A 24,823-nucleotide genomic window follows, 5' to 3' on the forward strand; every position below is an offset into this window, starting at 1 on the left:
CATTTCTGGTGGCGATTTGCTCCTCTAGTTAGCTCCAGTAGGGCTGTCACACAGCTACACTTCCAAATAGCACGCTGGACCTTGAATGGCCACCGCTCCTCTGAATGAGGGAGCCTCCTGCAGCATGGCACGCCCTAGCACCACGCTGGCGCAGGACTCAGTAACACCTCCTGGATCACCAGTATTACTTCTTAACCCCTGGATTTCTTGGAAGTCTCCGATCCCAGTGTAAAGGAGGCTTGGATGCTTGTGAGAGCAACATGACGACAGCCTGCAGTGGCGTGGCTGCAAACCGGCAGGCAAAGCAGTGCTCTGCTGAACCCCTGGTACAGAATGGACTGGGCCTAGGACCGGGTGAGAGAGAATCTGCCTGACACTCTGTGCCGTGCATGGCCCAAGGAGCGCCCGCTGCTGTTAGCAGGAGTGTCGCGGGGTGGGAGCGAGGGCAAGGATCTGCAGGAGGAGTGTTAGCTTGTCTAGCTGCAGTCTGCCTCTGGCTTCTTGGGCAGAGGCTCTCTGGTGGCACAAGGCACTCGGGGGCCAACCTACGCAGACCCAGTCATAGCTCTCTACCCAGCAAGTAGAAGAGCGGCTCTAATAGGACAAGGGAGTCTCATAGAAGTGTTCATTGCAGGCCACAGGGACTTAGAGGTGGGCACTTGCCCGGTGGGTACGTTGCTGCAAATGGGCATGGCAACAGCTGGTTTTGTAAGCTTCACGGCCAGGCCCTGAAGAAAATAGGAGAAGGCATCTTCCTTCTGTCTCTGCGCTGAGAGGGGAGCCCTGGCCAAAGCCCATGACAAATCAGTGAGAAGATCAGTGTTTAAAGGGAAGGCTGAGTGAAGGGGGATCTATTCTCCTCCCGTGCAGAAGTCTGAGGAGCCCAGCTCCATCCGCTGGCTCCCAGCTGGCCAGACTAGGAGCAGGAAGCGCAGGTGGAGTGCTCCAGGTGCACCATAGCCCACCCCTCATCTACCCAGGTCACCTGCCAGGCTGCTGCTACTCACGCCTCGCCACCCCAGGAACCTTCCCTTCCCGTTGACCCAAGGGGCGTGGGCCGTTCTGGAAAGCCGAGAGGCCGGCATGCAAGGAACCCGCTGCTGCTCGGGGAATCTAGACGTTCAGGCTCAAAGCCCCTGAGCCTTCCCACTGCAGGCTCCCTGCTGAATGGGGAGAATGACTCCAAAGAGTCTCCCCAGGAGCCTGCTGAATTTGGCCTCGCTGCTTTGGATTTTGTTCTTTTCCATTGAAAGGCCGAGGAAGCAGAATCTTTTCCATTGCCGTGTGTTTGCACGGGCGAGGCCCGGCTTGGAGCTCCGGCCTGCAGGCTGGGGCACAGCAAGCTTCTGGCAGAGCAAAGACCAGTGCCTTGGAAGAGCTGCAGCCCTGGGCTCCCATGGCTCTAAGCCCTGATACCTAATTAAAGAGACTCCCAGCGCTCAGGGCCAGGTCTGCCTATTCCCTTGCAGCCAGGCCAGGGTTGTAAGCAGAGGCTGCCTTGGTCAATGGTGCCACCTGCTGGTGAGACTGAAGAACAACCAGTCCCCAGGGCGTTAGGCCAGGAGGCCACTAGCACCTGAATGCAGCAGACAGCAGCATCTCCCAGGGCCAGCCTAGCCTCTCAGCACAACCCTGCTTTTGTAACTAGTCTGGGACCCTCCGTGTGGCCCAAACATGCTGAGTCGCGTCTCTCCAGCAGCTTTTCCACAACACCATCCCCCCTTGGCATGGTACCTTCTGGGAAGAAACTGGGTAGCTCTCCCGTACAGCCTCAGCATGAGGCCAGGTGCCCAGAGGGCATGCACACAGAGTGGCACTCTCAGCCACGCACTCCAGGATGTCCTACCATGCAGAGAGCTGGGAGGAACCAAACAGAGCACAGAAGGAGACACTGTCCTGGCCCACAGCGCTGGCAGATGTAATGAACGGAGACCTGGAAGGGCACTGGGGGTGGAGAGAGATGGTCAGAGCACTGCAAGCGATTTCTTTCTCGGATTAGCACTAGCTTGTCTAAGTTGGGTTGGTCAGCAGGGGCAGGGCTGGCTGCAGTAGTGTGAATTAAAGAGGGAATTGAATGAAAATTCATAGGTCCCCATTGTGATCGCCTTGTCTGACCTCCAGGATAACACAGATCCTAGGAATTCCCTGACCGCATCCTGTTTCAACCAGAGCAGCGTGGGCAGGATAGTGGGAGCAGTTCTCCAGTTCTCTCTCTCTCTCACACACACACACACACACACACACACACACACTTTGCCATGTAACATTTCCCAAATCACTCAAGCCTGTGACCTCTGCACAGCCTTGTTACTCAGTGAGAAGAGCTGCATAAACTACTGTTAATATTAGGCTTATGTGAACTCTTGGCCATGCATTCTGCAAACTGCTCTCAGTGGCTGGGCTGAAGCTCTGGGTTGAGGGGTTCAGGCACCAGCTCTGCTCCTAGTCCACTTCACAGGTACAACCTGTTCATGCAGGAGAGCCAGGCTGTGGCACAACCTCCTGCAGGAGCTAAAAATCACCCCAAATGCCACCACTTCCCGGTCCAAGTCCGAGGCATGTGCCTGTCCGCCCTGCCGCCTCCCGTACTGACTACAGCTGAAAATCCACACCAGCCAGTTCCCCCTGGGGAGAGGAAAGAAGGAATGAAGAAGCCCCCCATGACAGCTGCTTGTCACGCCACTCAGTGCACTTGTGGGGGTGCCCAGTGAGGAGGGAGGGAAGGGAGGCAGAAGTCCCCTGTGAATGCAGGGGTGGAGAGATAGGAGGGGGAGCGAAGGGAGCTGGTGAGACATGCGGGGAGGCAGCCGGCTCCAGGATGGGAAGAGGCATCCTGGTAGTTCCTATGGCAGCTCTTGAGCAAATGGTGCTGTGCTTCCCCCCAGCCCTCAGTGGCTCTGTGCACCAACACCCCTTGCCCAGGTGCCAGTGCCCTTGTCCTGTCCCCCACCCACCCTGGCAGCTGGTGCATGTGCTCCTGCCCCTCCCCCAGGCCAGCTGTCTCCACTGGGACCCACGGTGGCTGGAAGACTGGACCTGGCTGGGCCAGGGAGTCCTACCTGCTTGCTGGCAACCAGCCCAATCTCATGCACTGCAGGTCGGGGGCTGCTCCAGCCCTTCCTCTGGGTCCTGCTCTTGCCTCCATGAGAGCGGTGGGGCAGAAAACACTGGAGAGGGAGGGACGACAGAAACAGACACCCCCAATATTTCCATTGCAGGTGTGCCAGCCCCTCCTCAGTTCCCCGGCCCTGGAGGACCTCAGTAAAAGAGGATATGTGGTGGTTCCTATTCACGGAGTAGGCACAGTGGCTCTGATCTGTGGACATGTTTGCGGTTGTGGGCCTAGGCCACACACACATTCTCCGATTCCAAGCCCCGAAGGGACCCCTGTGAACATCTAGTCTGCCCTGCTGTAGAACACAGGCCTTGCGACTTCCTTGAACTACTTCCTGTTTGAGCGAGAGCAGATCTTTTAGAAAACATCCAGGCTTGATTTCAAAATCGCCAGTGGGGGAGCAGCCCCCACGACCCTGGGTAAGTTGTTAATCACCCTCACTGAGCCTCCGTTCCAGTCTGAGATTAGCCCCGCGCCCATGTCTGGAAAAATCAAGCTGAAGTCGTCAACTGCTTGTGCCCACCCAGAGTTTTTATGCTGCGCAAATTCCTGCTAGCATGTGGTGACAACGTGTGTCCCCAGGACGCGGAGGGCAGGACATTGGAAATAGCAAACCGGTTCCTGTCCCCCTTCCCGGAGGGCCCAGCCAGCAGCAAAGCAGAGAATGTTGCTGTTTCCTGTTGGAAGCAAGTATTTCCTGTTTGAACATGACAGTTCCACTGCTGCATCATCTTCTGAGCACCCAGCCACCCTACATGTACATGTGTGTGTTTATGTGCGCGCGTGCTGGAGTAGTTAGCGTGGTAAAAAAATGACTCTCCTCAGCCGTCGTGGTTTGGAGCCAGCTGGGCCGTCGCCCCCACCTTACAGTTGCTAGTTTCAACCAAAAGCACAACCCTCCTCCCTCCCCCAGTGCCTGTTTACATTGCCAAGTGAGCGCAGCGTCCCCAGGCTGGCCCCAGATCGCAACCGGAGGGTCTGGAGCTGAGGCTAGAAGAAACATATCACTGGAGAGCTAGGGATTTCGAAGAAGGCTGCGAGATGCCCAGAGGAAAGCATCCTGGGCCTGCATGGAGACAGCATGTGTCCACAACACATCTCGGACGGGGTGGGAGCTGAGCCCCAGAGCCCCAAGTCCGTCAGTCAGAGCTGCCAGCATCACAGACTGTAAAACCTGTGTTTGGCCTGCCCTGGCTTTTCGTGCTCCTGGTTCTCCCCGGCCCAGCCTGCCCGACTCGCCTACACACCGAAGTCACGCCCATAAAAGATCTAGGTGATTAGTGATGTTGACACTACCCCTTTGGCTCCGTGTGTCACTCTCTTGCACTGGTACAAGCGACATCGCCTGTATCCCCACAGCGTAAGCATGGTACAGCATGGCGTGCTATCCCAGAGCTCCTTGTCCTGCCTCTGGCCCGGCAGCATTCTGGGTAGTGTTCACAGGTCATTGCGGGATGCCTGCTGCCATCCAAGGGTGCAACACCCATCCCATCACCCCTCTGCCGTACCCCAGAATCCCCAGGGTACCCGGAGAAATGCAGGCATCCAGTCCGTGGTTTGATGGGAAAGCAGATTCCGTGGCACCCGAGAGGCCGAACCTGCAGGTGCAAGGATTTGCCAGAGGAGAGTCTGGCAAGTGCGCAATGGTGGGAGCCGATGGTTCTGGGGAGCTGGGGTGTCCACGCTCTTGGAGCCACGGGCCTGCTCGCTCTAGCCCTGCAGCACCAGGCCAAGAGGCAGATGGTGGGGAGGCACTGGGGGCTGGCACAGATTGCTACTGCTCGGGGGAGGGGGAGGACACCAGCTTGGCAGGGCTGGAGTGCTGCTGGGAAGGTGGGGTTTCAATTAGATGCACACATGTAGCTGGGGGCAGGGCTGTTATACTGCGTGCCTGCATGGCTGGGGGTGTGTGTCAGGGCCGTGCTGGGTGCGTGCGTGGCTGGGGGTGTGTGTCGGGGGCCGTGCTGGGTGCGTGCGTGGCTGGGGGTGTGTGTCGGGGGCCGTGCTGGGTGTGTGCTTGGCTGGGGGGGGGGATGTAGGGGGCCGTGCTGGGTGTGTGCTTGGCTGGAGGGATGTCGGGGGCTGTGCTGGGTGTGTGCTTGGCTGGGGGCGGCCTGCTTTGCTGGCTGAGAGTTGACATACAGGTAGTTGAAGCTAAAGTCAAATCACCAGGTGTCAGCTCAGCCAGGAGGAACAAACCTGCCCAAAGTGCTTCTCACTTCCTTGTTAAGGGCGCGAGAAGGCAGGATCCACAAATCACCAAGCTGCTATTTACAGAGGCAGGTTTCCCCTGCCAAGCCCCGAGTAAGAGGGTGGGTGGGACAGACCGTGTGCTCCTGGCCACACGCCCGCCCCCGGTTCATCCAGCAGTGCCGATGCCCCAGCAGCTCACCCAGCCTCACTGCAACTGCTGGAGTCAGGCCCCAACCTTCCTGAGACTGGCTGACAAATCATGAGACCTGAAAACCCAGCAGCTGGGTTCTGTGTATTCACTTCCTGCTCTCTGCGCCGCCATGGGTCACGTTTGCAAACTTCTCTCTGCAGCAGGGAGGGCTGGCAGCTTCCTTTTATTGGTAAGGAAAGCCGAGAGTCCCCCATAATCCCCTGCCTCCAGGAGATAGGGATTGAGGAAACTCCCCAAAGATTGCCAGAACTGTGCTGAAATCCCGAGAGGTGGCAGCACCTCACAGCTGGTGCCAGGCCAGCGTTAACCCCTGGCTGACAGCCTGAGCCCATAGCCAGCTCTTCCAGAGGCGTGGGACGGGGACTCTGAATCTCTCACAACATTCCAACAATGCATCCGGGCCTCCCGCACTATGCACTGTCCAACCCCCCATACACACAGTGCACTCCCCACCCCCCACCCCCACACACACCGCTCCCCCTCCACTATTGAATGTATCTGGGATCTCTGAACTGGGGAGATCTGCTGCCCACTGGGATGCTGGGCGAGGGAAGCTGAGCTGGGTCCCTTCGATGTGATCCTCCCTGTAGCTGTGGTACAGAAACCAGCCTCCTGCATGGCAGCCCTGGTGCCCTTCTCAGCAGACAGCCTGAGGGGGCTTCAGGACTGAGCTCTGCTCTCGCCTGACCCTTGTCCCTTCCGGCTCTGGCAGGAGATGCCCTGGAAGGGCCATGCAGAGACGCTTGCCTGAGCTTGTCTTGGATGGGAGAAGGGGGGTCTCTTCTAGCCCGCGAGCCCCTCAGGCAGGGATCTCTCACCATCCCCAGCGCTGGCAGTGAAGCAGAACGGGGGCGGGAGGTGAAGAAATCTCATGTGCTGCTGTAGGGGAAATACTGGCTTTACAAAGCCACTTGAGCTGGACTTCCCCACAGCCCCCCCAAACACCCAACCAAACCAGCAGCGCCAGGTTCATACTCTACGTCAAGGACAGGCCAAGCACCTCTAAGAGAGCTCCAGAGTGAGCGGCATGGCAACCCTGCTCTTCGTTGCAGGCCTGTGGACCCAATTCCATGTGACTCCAGTGCACATTGGGACCTTGCGTGTTCCCAGAGGCACTTGCTCTAGTTTATCCCTGGCTAGATGAAGGCATAGGCTATAGGTAGGCCCTGCCCAGGGCCCTTCTCGTGAAGCCACAGATCAGGATCTCCACTTTCATTCAAAGTAAATTGTTACTTGCCCTCATGGGTGCACCGACAAGCTTGGAAATGTGATAGGAGTAACTGATGCTGCCTGAGTCTGCAGGGAGCCTAAAACTGTAGCTTGGAGAGGAATGAACTGCTCCATTCATCTGAACTGTGAAACCCACTGCCGCTCCAAGGAGGGGTTGGACACTGACATGGGGTTGGGGCCTCACGTGGGCCATTGTCTTAATATGGCCTAGTTTTCCCCACATGAGGTGCCACCCTCCAAGCTCCTGGCGCGTTGACAATTCAGCCCCCCCACTTGGACAATGCAGGAGGCCAAGGCCCAAACCCCTTGCTCCCCAGAGCAGCGGCTGAGTAAGAAGCGGCGCCGAGGGATCGTGGGCAGGCAAGATGGAGGTTGTGAAGAAGGGATGAGGGGGAAACCTGCCACAGAGAATGTTCCAGAGGCTCCCCTTCGAGTCCCCAAATACCAAACCCTCCGCGGCTGAGCGGCCTCGGGTTGGAGCCGCCGCTCCTTCCCATCAGTCACTGCAGGAGCCTGAGCAATATTTGCCGGGTCTTTTACCCCCGTGGAGCCGGTGGAGGCAGACTCTGGCCTCTGCCAGGCAGCCAGGAGCAGGGTTCTAAGCTTTGTGGCTTTGCTTCCGTTGAGCAGGTTTAGCTTCAGACCTCCCTGCAACTGAGGAAAAAATAAAAGATTTCTCTTTTCAGTTGAGTCAGAAAATGTAAATCTTCCGCCAAGGAGCTCGCAGGCCCCTGGGGAGAACAGTGCAGCTCTCCAGTGGGGCCACGTAGCTCGTCCTTTGAAAGTCCCCTGCCCCCAGCACAGGGCCTGGGGAATGGGCTGCATGGACAAAGCTGCCTCTTGAAGCTCCTGCTCCACAGCAAGTGGGGACCGCAAGTGGCCTCAGCTTCTGCTCCCCAGTGGCTAGAACTGCCTCGTCCTGCAGACCCCCCGCGTGCTCCAGCGGGTCTCCCATGAACCTCACTGGGAGTCGGGTCACGCCCCAAGTTCACAAAGAGCCACCACAGAGCAGTCCCTCTACAGCCACCCTCACAGCGAAGCCAGCGTTCGCCAACACCTGACTCCCCCCCACACCAGGATTTGCAAGGGAACAGACAGGGTCAGAATGTTGCCTCTCAACCCCAGGCCTGTGATGGCCTCCACTGGTTGCCATGGAACCTGGCTGCCTGCCTCCACCCTGGACAACTAACCTTGGCAGTGTGCCTGGGTCACAATAAGGGACTCAGTGACCCTTTGCTCCGTACAAATCAGTGACTGAATGGTGCCTCGTTCCACCCCAGCAACAGAGCAACCGCCATGAAGGGAACAAGAGCCCTGGTGGCAGATACCTGTTAGAGTCCACCCCACGTGGCTGGATAGCTCACCACTAGTGCCTTGAACTACACCTGGAAATGAATAGCCGGCCAGCACATAGCTGTGGGGTGAGGAGCCACCTGAGATCAGTCACTGCAGCTGCTGAAACCTCATGTTCTTTCTAAGCGGGAAGTATTGCTGGAATGTAGCCTCGTATATATGGCTGCATGTCTCATTAACTCCCCTCACGTATTCCCTGCAACCTCTTGGCGATGGTAGCCAAACATTTCACGTGGCTCATTGCAAACCCAGGTCACCACCAACCCCAGGGTATCACTGGTAGACAAACGCATGAGAACTATACCTATAGCTGGGAACCTAGCGAAATGAAAACCTCTCTCTACTCAGTTCTGCCCAGTACACTAACCTCTGGCTGGAAGCAGACTCTCCGGGCTGCAACGGCTCCATTTTAACCCCACCAGTGGTGCCTGTCCAAGGGAGAGGCATTTTGGTAAGGCCGTTTTGGGGGAGCTCCTGCCACCACTGCCTGCCCTATTCATGGCCCTGACCTGCTGAAAGAATTAACTCCCCAGCATAAGGACAGGTGGGATGCAGCAGTGACGCGAAGGCAACCCTATGCTGCAAACCCAAGTCCTGCTCCCAGAATCAAGGGCTGGTGCAAAAAGTGACTTGTCCGGCACCAGCTGTGCAGTGCAAGATTCAACAGGTCAGACTCTGGGGAGGGAGAGAAACAGGCACTGACATACTAACGGCTCAGAAATGAAACTCAGGATCCATGGTGTATTCCCCAAATGAGAAGTGGGTAAACTCCGCTTACCCGTTTCCCCTCAACTACGCTACTGCCAGGAATGCCAGCTTAGCTGACGTTAAACACACGTCACAAAGGTTACGTGCAGAGTAGGAGTTTTGAAGCGAGTAGGGAAAATACCTTCACTCTCCCTAGAGATGCTGCTTCACACCCCGCAGAAACTGTCCCACACACACCACTCGCTGAACTGCCGCCCGCCTGGCTGAGTCAACTCCCAGCTCACTGGTTTCTAAGAGCCCCCTGCTGCCTCACCAAAGAAACCTGTCGCATCACTGCACCTTTCCCCAGCTGATTAGCTGGGCTGGAGGGGTTGAATTATTCAGGGAACAACACCGACAGCCCAAAGCTAGATGGTTTGTAGACTTGTCACAATCGCTTGTCATTAACACGACACAAGTCCTATGTGGGGTGATTTCAGGGGGTCAAGCAGTCAGCAGCTTAGTGAGTGAAAAACGCCTCTGCATCCAATGCCGTATTTACACATTGCATTAGCACATCTAATGCAGAAGCTGCCCGGCTCGGCTCGCTTGCACAGGCCATATTAAGGAAAGAGTTTTAAACATAGTCACGGCCTGAAAAACCCCTCTGTGAAAATGGCCTCATGGGGTTCCACATTTATGCTCCTTCAGCGATTTGCTGATCAAACTCGCTCCATTTACAAGGCCAAGTAAGATTTTTCAGGCTGCCAGCAGTGCCAGTGGGACTTGCTCTAAAAAATTAAGCTGTGTTCTTTGTGCTTTGTACATCACCAGCCATCGGCAACCCTGGAATCCGGGCCGGGCAGCTAATTTTGCTGAGATAACAAAGCTGCTGTGGCTCTGCAGACCTGTCGATGACAACGACGGGGACAAGAAGCGCTGTCTCATGGTTAAAGCACGAGGCTTGGCACCAAGGGAGATGGCTGTGTGGCTTGGGCAAGTCAGCCCCTTTTTGTGCGGCAGTATTATTGGGAGTCTCTAACACTGGCAGATTCAGAAGTGACTCACCGGCTGGCATGCCTCCTTGGGGCCAGGCGTGGCATAGCAGGTTCTCCTCATCTGGCGCCCCCTGGCAACAGCTGCGCTGGCCCTGCGGACGGTCGACTTCTCGTGATTCAGCTCTCCGGCCAGGTCACATATAGATCCCCCCACTTCCCGGGTAGTAAAGTCCCATGTCCAAAATAGATGCATCAGCATTGTCATTCACACTAGCTTCAGGCCCTCAGGACTTCCCCCACAACAAACTCATCCCAACACGTCCCACTCGGGTTGACATCCCACCAAAGCCCTGTTGCAGGCTCCCCCAAGCAACAGCCTCTTGGCTCCTTGCTGGCTCTCTTGGGCTCAGCCGCAGGTTTTCCTCCTGGCCTCGCTCAGGCTTTGCAGGTTTTCCAGCCTCCTTCAGGCTTCCTGCTGACTCTGGGGCCTTCACCTCTGGCCACCCAGGCCAGGCCATGCTGTGCTGTGCCAGGCTTCCTCACCCCAACACTACTCTGAGGGCTTCCTTCTGTCTGGGCCTGCCCTCACAGACACACCCCTTCCCCAGGTGTACCTAGGCTGTCCCAATTAAGCCCCTCTCCGTTTCATTAACCCTTTCCTGGCTTCTGTTCCTTTTTACCTAAACTCCCTGGGGAGGAAAGAGTGTTTACAGGTTCTGCCGATGCAGAGAAACAAACGCATGACATGTACCTCAGCTTCCCCGGCTATAAAATGGGACTAAACTTCCCTACTTCCGCGAGGTGCTGAGTGGCTCAGTGTTTGTAAAGCACCTGGAGCCCAGCAGGTGGACTGTGGAGAAGGATGTTTGTGTCTATCTAATGGTACATGGTACAAACATGGTCTCATCCTTTTCTCACCTTCTTTTCGTCCAGTCAGGAATTCAGAAGGGAACGCGAAGTCCTGGACTGATCATCGGCAGGGTCCTCGCCTGCCTATGGAACTGGAGTCCTGCTTAGCCCCCAAATTCAGCCCATGTTCAACACAAGAGCATGCTGTCAGTCACGTCAGGTGAATGCACAGCACGCTGGATAGAGGCTGTAACCCGGTGAGGTCTTAATACTGAGCCTTAGGGGGTGTTTATATGTTTACACAAGGGCTTTTTCTTTCCTGCCAAAAGTTGTCCACAATTGCTACCACCAGGGCAAAGCAGCTAGTGTAACAGCAGTGGAAGCACAACAGACAAGGTGCAGGTGTAGGCCTGAGACCTGATCAACCCCCCCCCCCAATATTAAACCAGCTTTGGGTGAAACTCAGGGGGTTCACCATTAAAACTGAAAAAAAAGATTGTTCGGCTGCTGCTAAAGCACCCCCACCTCAGGAACGTCCCTAGAGAGTTATAACCACCAAGGTTGTAGAGACGCCCAGGCACTGGGAAATTAGGAGGACACAGAAAGAGACTAAATAAACGGTAAGATAAACTCTGACCAGCATTTTAATGCTGACCATCTGCATGAGCAGAGAAGGTCACAACTAAGTTACAATTTGGGCATGAAAGATAAAATGTAAAAAACGTGGGCCAGAAGGAGGACACAGAGGGGCCAGCACGTAACTGGTGAAATGTTTGTTATTTAGGCGTGTGGGATAATGTGATCAGGTTAGTACATTTGAAGGAGGGAGCTCGTTTTTCCTATAGAATGTAAATGAAAACCCAATGATCTCTGGGAACCAGTTCCGCCCTGCAGGACAACATCAAGCTGCTGGAACTCGGACCCTTCTGCACGACCGTGACGTCCAGAGGCATCGCCGGGAGCCCCCCGATGAATGAATCCCTGACTGGCCATCGGGTGAAATTTGTCTGTATATTGGGAGTGGTGAGCAGAAGAGATTTGCTTGGTATGCGTATTCTGTGTGTGTTGCTAATGTGTTGCTAATGTGTAAGGCTCTTTCACTGGGAAAAGGTTCCGCTGACCCATAGAGCCCTGAGCCAAAGGGGAAGGGCAGGTACTTAAATTGACCAGGTTTCTTCCTGAGCCCCATGGGTAAGGATAGGTGCCTGACCCCCTGAGCCCTCGGAAGGGAAAGGGTGGGGGTGCCTAAATTGACTGGGTCCCGCCTTGTGCCCTCGGTAGGGTGTAGGCGGGGTGCCTTAAATTGAGCGGGTAACACAGGGCATAAATACCACTTTACGTAGCCCTTCCCTGACCAACATTCGATTACACCGTTTTCACAGTACAGTGCTTAAGGGCCAGGGAGGGATTCTCCCCAACCTATTTGGTTTTGTTTGACCGTCTTCCTCTGCAGCATCAGGGCTGGCCACGGCTGGAGCTGGGTCTTTGGGGGGAGAGGGCCAGGGCTCTGAGGTGCCCCCGAGGACTCTCTGTCTCAGTTGCTTGGCTGGCTGGTTCTTGCAAACACGCTCAGGGTCTAACTGTTTGCCCTACGTGGAGTCAGGCAGGAATTTCCCCCAGCTCATATTGGCCTTGAACTTGGGTTTTTTTGTGTGTGGGTCACGTGCCGGGATTAGCTGGATATATCTCACTTAATCATTCCCCTGCCATGGTGGGGGCCTCGGTCCCTCCTGTTCTCTGCTGGTGACATATAATAATCTAGTCCCCTGCAAGCTGAAATACTTTGGTCGGATTTCAGCTGCTGGGTTCAGTGGGCAGGTGGTGGCGGTGGCCTATGTTATATTTCTGGCCTTACACTCCATAACTCCTATCATGGTGGTGGTGGCTGGCACCTTGTCTACGTTATGGACCAGATTTTCACCAGAACTCAGCATCCACAATCGGGGCTTGTTAGGGGAGTGCCTTGCGTCTGCACCTAGGGAAATTGTGAGTTACTAACGTGCCAGGAATTGGTGCTCAGGTGCTTCTGAGGGTTCTGGGTCACCCTCACCCATGGAGATGCTAGGGGAGTTGATGTGCCTCCCACAGGAGGCCCCTGCTGGTTCAGCTGAGCTGTTTTCCATGAATTAGCGACTCTGGGATACCACCACGCCCATTCGTGGGTTCTGTAGGACCAGTAAAACTTCTTGTGCATTGCAAATGGCTTCCTCTGGCAGCTCTTTCCAGCCCTGCTTCATGGGCTGGATTGTCAAAAGAGCTCGGCCCCCAAGTCAGTGGCCCGGTGGATGCTGAGCTCTGCTGAAAATCTGGCTGCAACTGGGGGCACGGAGCACTGGAAAATCTGCTGCCCGCAGGTGGAGCTGGACCAGAGGTAGCACACATAGGAGAGTGTAGAGAAACATTCCCAGGACTCACAAGGCCTCAGCGTACCAATTCTCTGCACTGGAATACAACCTGATCAGCACCAACTACATAGACCTGCTGCACAGTGTGCTTCACCTAGCAAGACCTTCCCCCTTTTGGTGTCTTTTAAAGATGCACTATTCCGCGGTAATTTTAATCGGAGACATTTTTTCTTGTAAGGTGGGGGAAGAAACCTCTCCCCCGCATTCCCACCCCTCCCGGGGGGGGGGGGGGGAGGGAGAGAGAATCTCCTAAAGGAAAAAAAACCCTCCTGTTTTCTCTTCTTTGCATGTTTGGTTCCTGACCCAGGGGGAGCAGAGCATGGACAGACACCCATGGAGATGCTAGGGGAGTTGATGTGCCTCCCACAGGAGGCCCCTGCTCGTTCAGCTGAGCTGTTTTCCATGAATTAGCGACTCTGGGATACCACCACGCCCATGTGCCGGAGGCGCCTTGCGGCAGAATTCCATTGATGAAGTTGTGGCTGCTGCATCCGCTCTCTTCCTGGCGTTTTCACACCCACCGCAACACGGCGCCAAGCCAAGACCTGCCGGGGTTCTGTGGCTGCTGCACATCTGGCCCAGGGATGCCCCACCAGAGTCAACTCGATCATTCGCATGTCAGGTTAATTTGCATAGAAAGAATGCGGGGGGGAAACCCCAGGAAACACACAGCCCAGCCTCTAATCAAATCTAACTCTAATAATAAACCTCATGAGTAATGAGCAGGCTCAGGGGCTGGCGCTCACAGTGAGATGGCAGGAGCTGGGGCAGACTAGACTTGGCCTGAGACAAGACTGAGGGTGAGTATCCTGCCCACTCTTTTATTAGGCAGCAAGGACGGGTGAGGGGAGTGGGCTGGGATTGGAGTGGGCAGAGGACAGCAGAGTTTGCTGCCATGGGGTGGGCAGGGGGAGGTATGTGGCTGGTACGATCTCCTGCTGCCTCATTTGCTTGGTAGCCTTTAATTTAACTGCGTGCATACTCCACTGCCATTTTGAAAACCCACCTACTGCTCCCTCGGGAGGCTGGGGAAGAATGCACTCAGGCTGAGCTTCTACACAAGAGATGGGAGGGGAAAGTAGCCCCTGCTCGTCCACAGCTCTGCCCTTTAACGTCTCTTCCTCAAGAGAGGGCAGGACGGTGCCACCCTGCCGCACATGGCCAGGCTGGATCGGGCTCAGTGCCTGCGCCGAGGGGTTGTTAACACAGTGCTAAGGCCCATGTGCGGCGAGTGCCTCTTTCAAACCCTCGAGTACCTAGCACCCAGTGAGCGTGGAAAGATTTGGACCCTTGGCGACTGGCTAATAGAGCAGGAGATGAGGAGTCAGGCGTCCTGCGTTCCACCCCCAGCTCGGCTACTGGAGAATCTGGTGCCCTAGTGCTCTGCCTGAGACAGGGTGGTAGTTACCATGGTACAGATCCTGTCAAAGGCCCCCCCCTCAGGCCACAAGAACTCAGCAGGTTTCTAGAGTTGTGTGTTACAAGCAGCTGTTTGTACCCTGGGTGTTGTGAATGCTGGAAGCCCCAGTCCCAGGCCAGGGAGGGAGGAGGTGCTGAGCGCTGCTGGGTGGCTGCACCACTGAAAACCCCAGCTGTGCTGCCAGGCAGGTCAGACCAGAAGCCGCGCTTTTGTTATTGCCGAGGACCTCGCTGGGTGAGAAAAGAGCAAAGACAGGCACCAGAACAGCAACTATGGGCCAAACCGACAACCACAGAGCCAAACCCTCTCCAAAGATCCAGGGGGCTTGGGATCAGCTTGCGGCATCCGGAATCACCCATGCGGTTTTGGCTTCATGTTCCGGCTGGGGCCTAGGTTCCGGTTTGGACCCCGCCATGATCTCGCAAGCACATGGGCAATCTCAGGGCCATGTGGCACCGTCCAGCCCTCGTCGCTGTCCCATTCAGGATGGCAGAATTCTCCTCAAACCCCCAGCGTCTGCTCTTTGGTGGCAGCTTCTTGCCAGAAGAGCTGATGAGAGCAGAGGCCCCCTGAGCCCAAGCCCGCTCTGGAGAGCAGCTCCTTGGCCATTCTCTATTTAAGCAGAAACAATTTCCAGTATGAATGTGAACAACTGTATTTGTCATTGAAGACGATCCGGTCAGATTCTCCGCTGCCTTTCACCTTGTGCAGTTATTTATAGTTGTGCAAAGCAGGGGTCATACTCCACCCTGTCAGAATGGGAGCATTTTACATCCACTTGTCTCTGATGTAATGGGCACCCAAGGCGCATGGTGCGGAGAATCAGGCCTCAAGTACCTTAGAAGGGGAAGCTCCTGGAAGTCACAGGGCACACCAGCAAGCTCATTGCCCTCAGCCTTGGGTCTGTTACCTTTACAGGTAAGCAGACGCGTTGGTCTAGGCCTCCTCGATACCGCAAATGCAGCTGGGTCCAGGACCCCACTTCTCAGCTAGCTGACCCTGGATGTGATCAAAACCCAGGTCTGTTTGGCAGCACTGCTGGGAGCTCGTTGGTCAGATCTACAGCCCCGGTTCTGCCCTTGGTTGGGTCCCCTGGAAGCAGCTGCATTTGCAGCACAGACCAAGGCCTCCTGCATTAGAGCAGCTTGATGGGGGCCCAGTGATACAAAAGTGCATGTCTGGTTGTGTCTCACTTGAACACGGTTGTCTGCCAAGCCCTTCCTATTTGTAAATTTCACATCTTCATCATGCCTGACCTTTTCTTCTGGCAGCTTAGCCCTTTCTGCACTTGTTCAATCATATCTGACGAAAAGTCATTCTCTCACACACACTGACGAAAAGCCTCTCTCTCTCTCTCTCTCTCTCACACACACACACACACACACACACACTCCCCCCCCCCCCCCCCCCATGCAGCTCACAAAGTGGAGCAAGGGAGGCATGGCACCATGCCACTGAAATCAATGGAAAGTAGGTGCCTAACTACTTGTGTGATTCTGGGCCCTTCTCATCTAAATCCCGAGGAGGATGGGAATAGGAAGGGTTTGCCATGGGAATCAGGACCTTCTTCCCAGTGTCACAGCCTGGACTGTCCTTGGAAGAATAAGCAAAGGTTGGGGATGGGTGGTTGCAGCTCCAGGCCCTCAGTTGATCTGAGACTCTGGAACAACTCCTCAAGAACACTCCTTTTGTCCAGTCTTACAGCCTTGACAAACGCCCGGCTGGCGGCTTAGGGCACGCAAGGGACGGGCACATGTTTGTCCCTAAGGCCCATGCAGGAGAATATGTCCACTGCTCAAACACACTCCGTGCTAAGTAACCAGGTAGCTCCTCTCCATCACTCAAGGCTGCCAGGTTTGGGGTGTCTTCAGATCTCCCCCCCCCTTCCCTTCTGTTTTGCAGACAGGCTTTTGATGTGCCCAAGGTGGAAGGCCATGACCAATTGCACAGAGCAGCAGTACTGGGACAATCTCCTGTGCCAATGCATCTCCTGCAGAGTTGCATGTAATCGGCCCAGTGTGGAGAGATGCACTACCTTCTGCGGTGAGTGCCTAGGGAGCTGGCCGGCCAGCCACGCGCGCATACTGGGCGCTGCACCATGTTTGACATGTGGGTGCATTTGTCTTCAGACGTTTGTATTATCCCACTGGACTGCAACAGGGAGGTGAAATGAGTTTATGCTGCTGAGGACTGCACTAGTTAGGTCTAATTCTGGTTTGGGGTTTAGTGTGTAGATGCTGGGGGGGCTTCGGCCAGTGATATACAGGATGATGTGGTAGACCCTTCTGGCCTTAAACTTTAGGACTCTAAAAACAAAACCTTTGGAAGACTTTTCTTCTGCCTTCAGGTTTTTAATCTCTGAGGTCATCCTGGGCTCACAGTTTCAGGCTGTTCTCTGCCTCACGAGGCCTAGGCCTTTACTTTATTAGATGTTCCTGTCTTCCCATGCTGGGGCTTTAGGAAAAAACACTCCTGACAAAACTGGCAGCACTGGTCCTGCTCTGATACCAAGGCTACCCTAGCCCCTGTAAGTAGGCCCCAGCGCGTAGCTCTAGACTCTCCCACAGCAGCGGTTCCTCTCGTGACGTATTGAGCAGGATGCGTTTCTCTCTCCCCTCCACTCTCCAGTGTCAATGGAATGCAGCAAGCGACCCGGCTTCTACTACGACGAGCTCTTGAGAAGATGCATCAACTGCTCGGGCATCTGTGGGCAGCACCCAAGCCAGTGTCTCCAGTTCTGTGAGAGTAAGGCTGCAGGATGCACCCAGCAAAGCGCCCTGGCAAGCGTGCTCGGGGAGGGTGGGATGCAGGCTCCGTGCTCATGCAAGCTTTGCTTTGGGGACATTCAAACCTGAGGGCCAAGGTAGGAGGACGTGTAGGTGCAACTTCTGTCCCTTGCTCTGGGCAGATGGCAGCTGACCCCAAGCCCTCTCAGGAGCCTTTGATTAGACTGTATTAGCTTCTCTAGGAAGGTGGGGAAGGAAATACCAGGACATGCTCTTCCCCCAGCCTATGCTATCTGCCCTTGGCTCTCAATCTCCTGCCATGAACTGTGTTTCCCTCTCCTCCTTTGTACGGTTTCTTTGTTTTGCACTATTGTTTGCTGGATCTATCATGCTGTGGTGCTTCTCGCCTCGCTGTGCTGCCTTGGGGTGGGGGTGGGGAACTTCTCCATATCCTCAAGAATTGCACCCCGTGGGGGGAGGAAGAGCCTTGCCAAGGTGCTTACATAGAGAGGGGGCGAAGCTGAACAGCACAAGGGCTGCTCCACTTGCCACATGGGAGGGGACACCCCTGCAGACAAGGGAATGTTTCCAAGGCAGGTTCAGAGTCTTCATCTGACTGCTGTATCCCCAGGGCAACGAACCCCTTCCCGCCCTGCACTGGACAACATGGATGTGGCTATGTTTGACTTTCAGATAAACTGGTAACTACCTCATCCAGAATGGCTGCTCTGGAGCAGAAGCTAGGCAGTGATCAGGACCAATGGCTGGTTGTCTACCTGCTGCTGGCGCTCTGCCTTTGCACCGTGATCTGCTCTTTGCTGGTGGGCTGGACCCACTTCAAAAGGAGGGGAGCGGAGGTCTCCTGCCAGCCCACCCCTGGGACCTGCCACAAGAGGGAGGACTCCTCAAAAGGTAAGTACCAGCTGCTGGAGAAAAGAGAGAGGTTACGGGACGGAGGCAAAGGGGGAGATTGTGAAGGGCTAGAAGTATCTACTAACACACCTGAGCTGGGAGATAGATTCAGACACCAAAGAACGTGCTGTCTCAGTCCCTCTGGCTGGGAAGAGGACAGTGTTCCACACCTGCTACCGGCCAGTGGAATGGTTATAGGACGAACTGGTGCTCTCGGGCTGCTACCCCGTGCCCCAAAGGGAGGAAAGAAGTGACTAAGCTCTTAGTCACGTACCCTAGAGGAAAGGAGGAGGAGGGTACCAAGGACAGAGCACTGTCCTTCCTAGGGCACAGGCCTGAGTTCTTGTGCCTATCTCAGTACGTCACACAGCTGCAAACCAGGCAGGCTACTGAAGGGTGTGCGCTGCTTCTCAGGAGCGGAGAATGTTTCTGGGCACGGGTCAGTCCTGGGAGCCTAATGCGGAGTTCTCTCACCCGTCCCCTAAGTGCATCTCTTCGTGAGCTTCTGAAAAGTTCTTGCTCACAGAGGGGAAGGCCAGAAGGGACCATTCTGATCATCTAGTCTGACCTGCCAAGCACAGGCCAGAGAATTGAACCCAGAACTACGTTCAAGAATGTTCCCTAGCAGAACAGGCCAATGGATTAGTCGTGAACCCAAGAGCCTAGAGACCAGGGAAGATGGTCATGTGGTTAAAGTAATGGACTGAGACCAGCACCTGTCTCTCAATTCATGACTCTGCCGCAGAGTTCCTGTGTGAATTTGGGCAAGTCCCAATCTCAGGGCCCTAGAGCCCCACCTGTAAACTTCCTCACCTCAGACTGGTTGTTATACAGATGTATTTATTAATGGCTGTGAGGTGCTCAGACACTACCGCTCTGCGGGCCACGTCTGTATACAGATCTAGGCCTAATCCTGGTTCTGACGTTGGCTTGGTGCATGATCTTAGCCAAGATGCAGACTCTCTGTACCTCCGTTATTGCTGTACCCACCTTGGTAAAGGCTTTGAGATCTTGGGCGTTTAATGCAAGCTACTCTCTGGAGCCCTTTGAACTGCTAATGCCTATTAAAGAGGCCATTAGCATAGGACATGATCCAGTCACCAGCGTTCAGTTACCAAAGTGCAACCACAGGTAAAGAGAAGACTCTTCAGAATGGGCACAAGGTGGTTTGTGGCACGCCTGGGACAGCTGCCACAGAAATGCTTGTCAGCTGAACTGTGCAAGCCAAGCCATCACTGTTTCAGGCTCCCCAGGCCTGCAGCTGCCGTACAATCCTGATGCAATCCTCCCGTTCCACGGCAGCTCGCTGCTTGTAGCTATATTTTAAATTGTACAAGAGCAGGCATGAAAGCAAGAATTGGCACCTAAAGCTTAGCCTGCTGTCTAGGAATAATCAAGCTAATACAGTGCTTTGCTCTTCTAAAGCACCAGGCATCTGATGATCTCAAAGCACTTCAGGAACATTAAACATCATTTCTGTGAGGTTCATTTTACAGCTGGAGAAACAAGATCCAGAGAGCTCTTAAGTCCATGGCAGAGGTGGGACTAGAACTCAACTGCCAGGCTGGACTGTGCATTGCTGTTCAAAGGAGCAGAGCTGTGTAGCCACTGACTAGCAGTCCTGGTCTCTCCCTCCTCAGGCTGGCTAGGGCTAGGAGGCAGCTGGTGAAATCCCAGGGATGAGGGGTAGTAAAGAATAAGTGTCTCTAATTAATCAGCCAGCCAATCAAGAAACAGGGCTGACCATCCTTTGATAATGATCACAGGTCTGTGTTCGTTTGGTCAGGGCAGTGATTTGGCTGCACAGGGGCTAATTTAACAGTGGCTTCCCACTTGCTAATTAAGGGCTGGCTGGGCCAGCCCCTCCACAGGCTGAATATCAGGGGCTTCACAGGCAGATCCAGGCCCAGGCCCTAAAGACTTGCATGTGGCTTTGGCTGAGCAGTGAGCCAGCCTGTTTACAGGCAGGTGGGCCCTTGCTTTGAAAAATACTCTGTATAAATAGCGCCATTTTGGTTCCTGATGGCCTGGAGATACACAGGACGGGCAGGTCCCTGTCCTGGGGAGTAAGCAGCTGAACGAGAGAGAGAAAAAACAGACTAGGGAGAGCCGCCCGAGGGCAGGGAAATGAAAAGAGAATTGAAAACAGTTCTCCTCTGGGACCAGATTGATGGTAATTTAGGATCCCATGCTAGCCTGGGACTCAGGAGACCCAGTTCCATTCCCTGCTGTGCCACAGACTTCTTGTGTGACCTTGGGCCAGTCACTTGGGCCAGATTGTTAAAGATATTTAGGTGTTGCGCTCAGCAACAGCCAATGGGATTTAGACCTCTCAGTGCCTAAATTCCTTTTCAAAAGGAGATCTAGGCTCTTAAATCAGCTAGGTGTTGCGACGGTGAGCGCTGACCTTTTCATAACTCTGACTGATTGCAATGTGAGTAGCCCAGGAGTTCTCAAACTTCACTGCACCGCAACCCCCTTCTGACATATTACTACACGACCTCAGGAGCGGGGACCGAAGCCTGAGCCCACTTGAGCCCTGATGCCCCAGGCAGGGGGGCCAAAGCCCAAGTCCCACTGCTCGGGGATGGGGCAAAGCCTGAGTCCACTTCCCCAGGTCGGGGGGCCAAAGTTGAAGCCCTCGGGCTTTGGCCCCAGGAGGTGGGGCTTGGGCTTCGGCCCGGGCCCCAGCAAGTCTAGGCCAGCCCTGGCGACCCCATTAAAACGGGGTTGTGATCCACTTTGGGGTCCCAACCCACAGTTTGAAAACCACTGCCTTAAGATGATCTGGGCCCTGTTCTCTGTGCCTTAGTTCCCCATCTGTACAATGGGGATAACAGCTCTGCCCTGCCTCACAGCGGTGATGTGAGGATACATTAATTAAAAAGACCACGAGGTCCTCAGATGCACCAGTGATGGGGGCCAGATAAGAACCTAAGATTGATGGTCTCTCCCTTCCATCTCGTCGATATGGAAAATCAAACATGCAACCTAATGGGTCACTTTTCAGTGCAGAAACTTAACTTAAAACTGTTCCTATCAGCATTTGTCTGAGGACACTGTGGCACCGGGGATTGATTTTAAAGGGCCTCCCTCAGGTTGGAAATGATTTATTGTATTTTCAGAACAACAAATATTAAGAATACTAAGACCACCCTAGGTGACGAAAACGGAATGCTCTACCAGTCTCATTTTTAGAATTCTTTCAGCTGTGGGGCGGTTTCTTGCGTTTCACTCCATTTGGACAATGGACCTAGAGGCCAGTCGCCTGCACTTTCAGGACCTAGTCCGGTTTCTCACAATGCTGCAGTTTTCAAGCTGCACACTCAGTAGCGGGAATGGCCAATCAAAGGGCAGTACAACTATTTTTTTTTCAAGTATCAAAGTTATTTCTATTCCTAGTAGTGTTGTAATAACCCCCATCACCACTGCCACCCACCTGTATTTGGGACTATATTACTTGATTCAGCCCCCTCAGCCGAGATCTGGCTTTCCTTGAGTTCTACATCTCTACACAAAGTCAAGGTGCTGGGGTTAGCCCTCAGTTTGTTCAAAGGCAACAGGACACGTACCACGCAACAGGCTTTGGTTCAGGCAGGGCAGGAAATGGATGTCCTATCCAGTCCTAGGACTAGCCCTGTACATTCTCCCATCCATTGGTGTTTGACACATGGCACTGGCTCTCCTTGCTCCTAGCTGTTAAATCTCATTTAAAGAAGCCAATAGTACATGGCCTTTTCCTAATGCTGCCCCTCCCAGTCAGCAGTATCTGTAGTCACAGGGCTGCTGTGTGGTCACGAAGGAGGTGGCTCTCCATCCAGGATCACACAAGGAAGGGGAGGAAGACACGAGCCAGCCTCCTACAAAGATGTGGCACCTGCCCCGTGGGAGCCTTCGCTCTAATACAGGTTGTGTCTTTACAGATCACTTAGTGGAAGCGGGGAGCGTTGGAGGCGGCTCCATTGGGAGCAGACTACCAGAGCCTGTGGAAACCTGTGGCTTCTGCTTCCCTGAACAAGGGCCTGCCATGCAGGAGACTAAAGCATGTCATAGCTCCTTCTATCGTCCTGGAACAAGGGCTACTGCCTCGCAGGCTGGGATATCCAGCACAGGAAGTGCTGGGGCTATCCCCACCCCTGAGGATGGCCATTTCAAAATCATATGCTCCCCATCACAAGAGAAGACACCGATGACATGAACTCCTTGAGCAATGCGGTGATCAGGGAGAGAAGTAACACTCCCTGCACTCAGAATAAAGCTGCTTGCATTTGATCCTTGCTCTCCATCTTCAGTAACACACAACTGTACCTTGCCTGCCAATCACGATAGAAGCTACCTTCACACCATGGAAACAGACTGTGGACAGTCACTATTTTCCTCTACTATGGAAATAAAATTCTCATGATTGTTATGCACTCACCATAAAGTCTCTTGCATCCTTTCCAATGTAGCATCACACACATCCTCTAAACCTGACCTCTTCAGGTTCTTCTAAGACTCTAGCGTCAGTGGAACCAAAAATTCAATCAGGCTTTTCATGCTGGCACTTGCATCGCTGTTACTGGCTTTGTAAATGGGTTTGATGCACAACCTGGGACACGGCACTGCAGAGTGCAAGTCTCCTCTTTGGAGGACTCTGCCTGTAAACAAAGCAATTCTCAAGCAACAGTGAGGGACATGTATTTTATAGAGATGACAGATGCAGAGAAGCTGGATCCACTGCAGCTGGTCAGTGCTAGCCCTAGTCCACCAAAGCACCAATAGCAAGTTCTTCATCCCCGTATTTCATAAACCCCAGAGATATTGTGAATCTTGACACTTCACCCATAGACGCACAGAAATGTGGGACTGGAAGGGACCTCAAGAGGTCCTCTCTGCTCCATCTCCCCATTGAAGCAGGAACCAAGTAGATATACACCATTCCTGGCAGGAATTTGTCTAAACTGTTCTTAAAAGCCTCCAATGGCAGGGATCCCACAACCTCCCTTGGTAACCTATTCCAGAGCTTAACCAGCCTTCGAGTTAGAAAGCTTTTCCTAATATTGAACCTAAATCTTCCTGAGTGCAAACTAAGCCGATTGCTTCTTGTCCTGCCCTCAGTGGACGTGGAGAATAATTGATCACTGTCCTCTTTATAAACAACCTTTTACATATTTGAAGATGTTACCATGCCCCCTCCCCTCCCCCCCCCCAGCCTTCTCTTCTCTAAACATGCCCAGTTCTTTCAATCATCCTTCTGGGTTTCAGCCAGGAAACCCCCCTTCTCCCAAAACTCTTTTCTTAATGATTAAAATGAACAGGGATTTTAAAGAGCTATTTAAAAAATTTAAATGTCTCAGACCATTGTCTTCTAGTTACCAATAACATTTGGCCTTGATGCTCCTCCTGCCGCCTACCATTATGGCACCATGAGCTCAGATCCAAGCTTCAGTAGCAGCCACTGCTGGCTGAGGAAAGCTAAACTATACTAGCCCTGCGATGGATTAGCTGTGCTGCCTGGCAGGACCGTGCTGCCTTGAGAAGTCATCGATGGCTACGTGTTATGGTGACAATAGGAGCATGTTTTTCAGCTTCTGCAAAAGATTCCTTGAAGCAGAGAAAGTTCTGCAAGGAGTGTGGGGTGAGCCAGATTGCCACTTGCATTTCTGAGATGCTAAAAATGGGCCTCCTGGGTGGGTGGGGAGGTGACTGGCTCTGACTGATCCACGACACTGCACAGGTGGCAACTAGGACAGACACTAAAGCCATAGTAGCGATTGGTTAGAATACTCCCAAGAATCGCTTCTTTTACATACAGTGCGTTTCTAAAAATTATTTTGAAAACCTTCCCCAGTTGAGTGGCTCCATTACTGAATGGGACTCTTGACTCTGTGGAGGCTACCATTTCAATGACCCAGCAGTGAATAGACATGTCCGATATCAAGAGAAATTTCAGGACCCAACAGAAACCAATTCAAAGTGGAGCACTTCAAAAATTGTTTTAAGGTGAGTACTGTAACTACACACATTTTGGTTTGAATTCACGGTTTCTATTGGGTCCTGAATTTCCATGGTCTTAATCTGCTTTGTGAGATTCAAGAGACGTGGTGGCCCAACTTTTGGGTGACAGAGACAAGCTTTCGAGCTACACGGAGCTCTTCTTTGTGAGATTCCAGGCTGCAATTCTCTCTCTCATTCTTGTGTGTTGTAGTTTTGGCCCTTATATTGGTTAGGGATGTTCTCTTTAGAGTGTAATGACTGGGACATCTTTTCTATTGCATGGCATTTACATTTAGAAAAAGAAACCTTTCCAAACTTTCACTTAAAATCTCATTTTATCCGGCCTGCTTTCTCAAACACGAGCAGACGTCGAAATGTTGCCAGCCTAGACATAAAGTCTGCTTACCTGGACGTTGAAACAAATTAGCAATATTTTATAACCTGTTAAAAATAGATATAAAGTCACTTGTTCCAGGCATGAAGTAGGTGCTAGGTGCAATACAGTGCACAAGATCTTTTGTCACTGAGGTTAAGAATAGATAACTGGAGAATATTTCCTATCTTATTAAGCAATTTCCAGTGTCCCATGCTTAATACACTCTGAATTTTAGTGCTAGGACAGTTTGTTTCCCTGCCCTCAGCTCTGAACTCAAGGTCCTTTTAGAAAGGAGAATATTTTTTTCTTGATAGAGTTCCTTGAACACTACTAGCACAAGCCCACTGTATCGGGAGGGGGTGAAAGTAT

The 24,823-nt window shown here is 53.5% G+C and overlaps 1 protein-coding gene across 1 annotated transcript; it reads left to right on the top strand.

Annotated features, from left to right (window-relative positions):
- The first annotated feature begins 260 nt into the window (after positions 1-260).
- On the top strand, positions 261-22,502 carry TNFRSF13B (TNF receptor superfamily member 13B). The gene is made up of 6 exons (XM_065411973.1): positions 261-354; positions 15,380-15,481; positions 16,364-16,504; positions 17,090-17,206; positions 17,881-18,099; positions 22,023-22,502. Exons 1-6 carry the CDS (start codon positions 261-263, stop codon positions 22,295-22,297), a joined length of 948 nt encoding a protein of 315 aa, XP_065268045.1. The 3' UTR covers positions 22,298-22,502.
- The last annotated feature ends 2,321 nt before the right edge of the window (positions 22,503-24,823 follow it).

This window comes from Emys orbicularis, chromosome 10 (assembly GCF_028017835.1).
Source record: "Emys orbicularis isolate rEmyOrb1 chromosome 10, rEmyOrb1.hap1, whole genome shotgun sequence".
Taxonomy (NCBI): Eukaryota; Metazoa; Chordata; order Testudines; family Emydidae; genus Emys; species Emys orbicularis.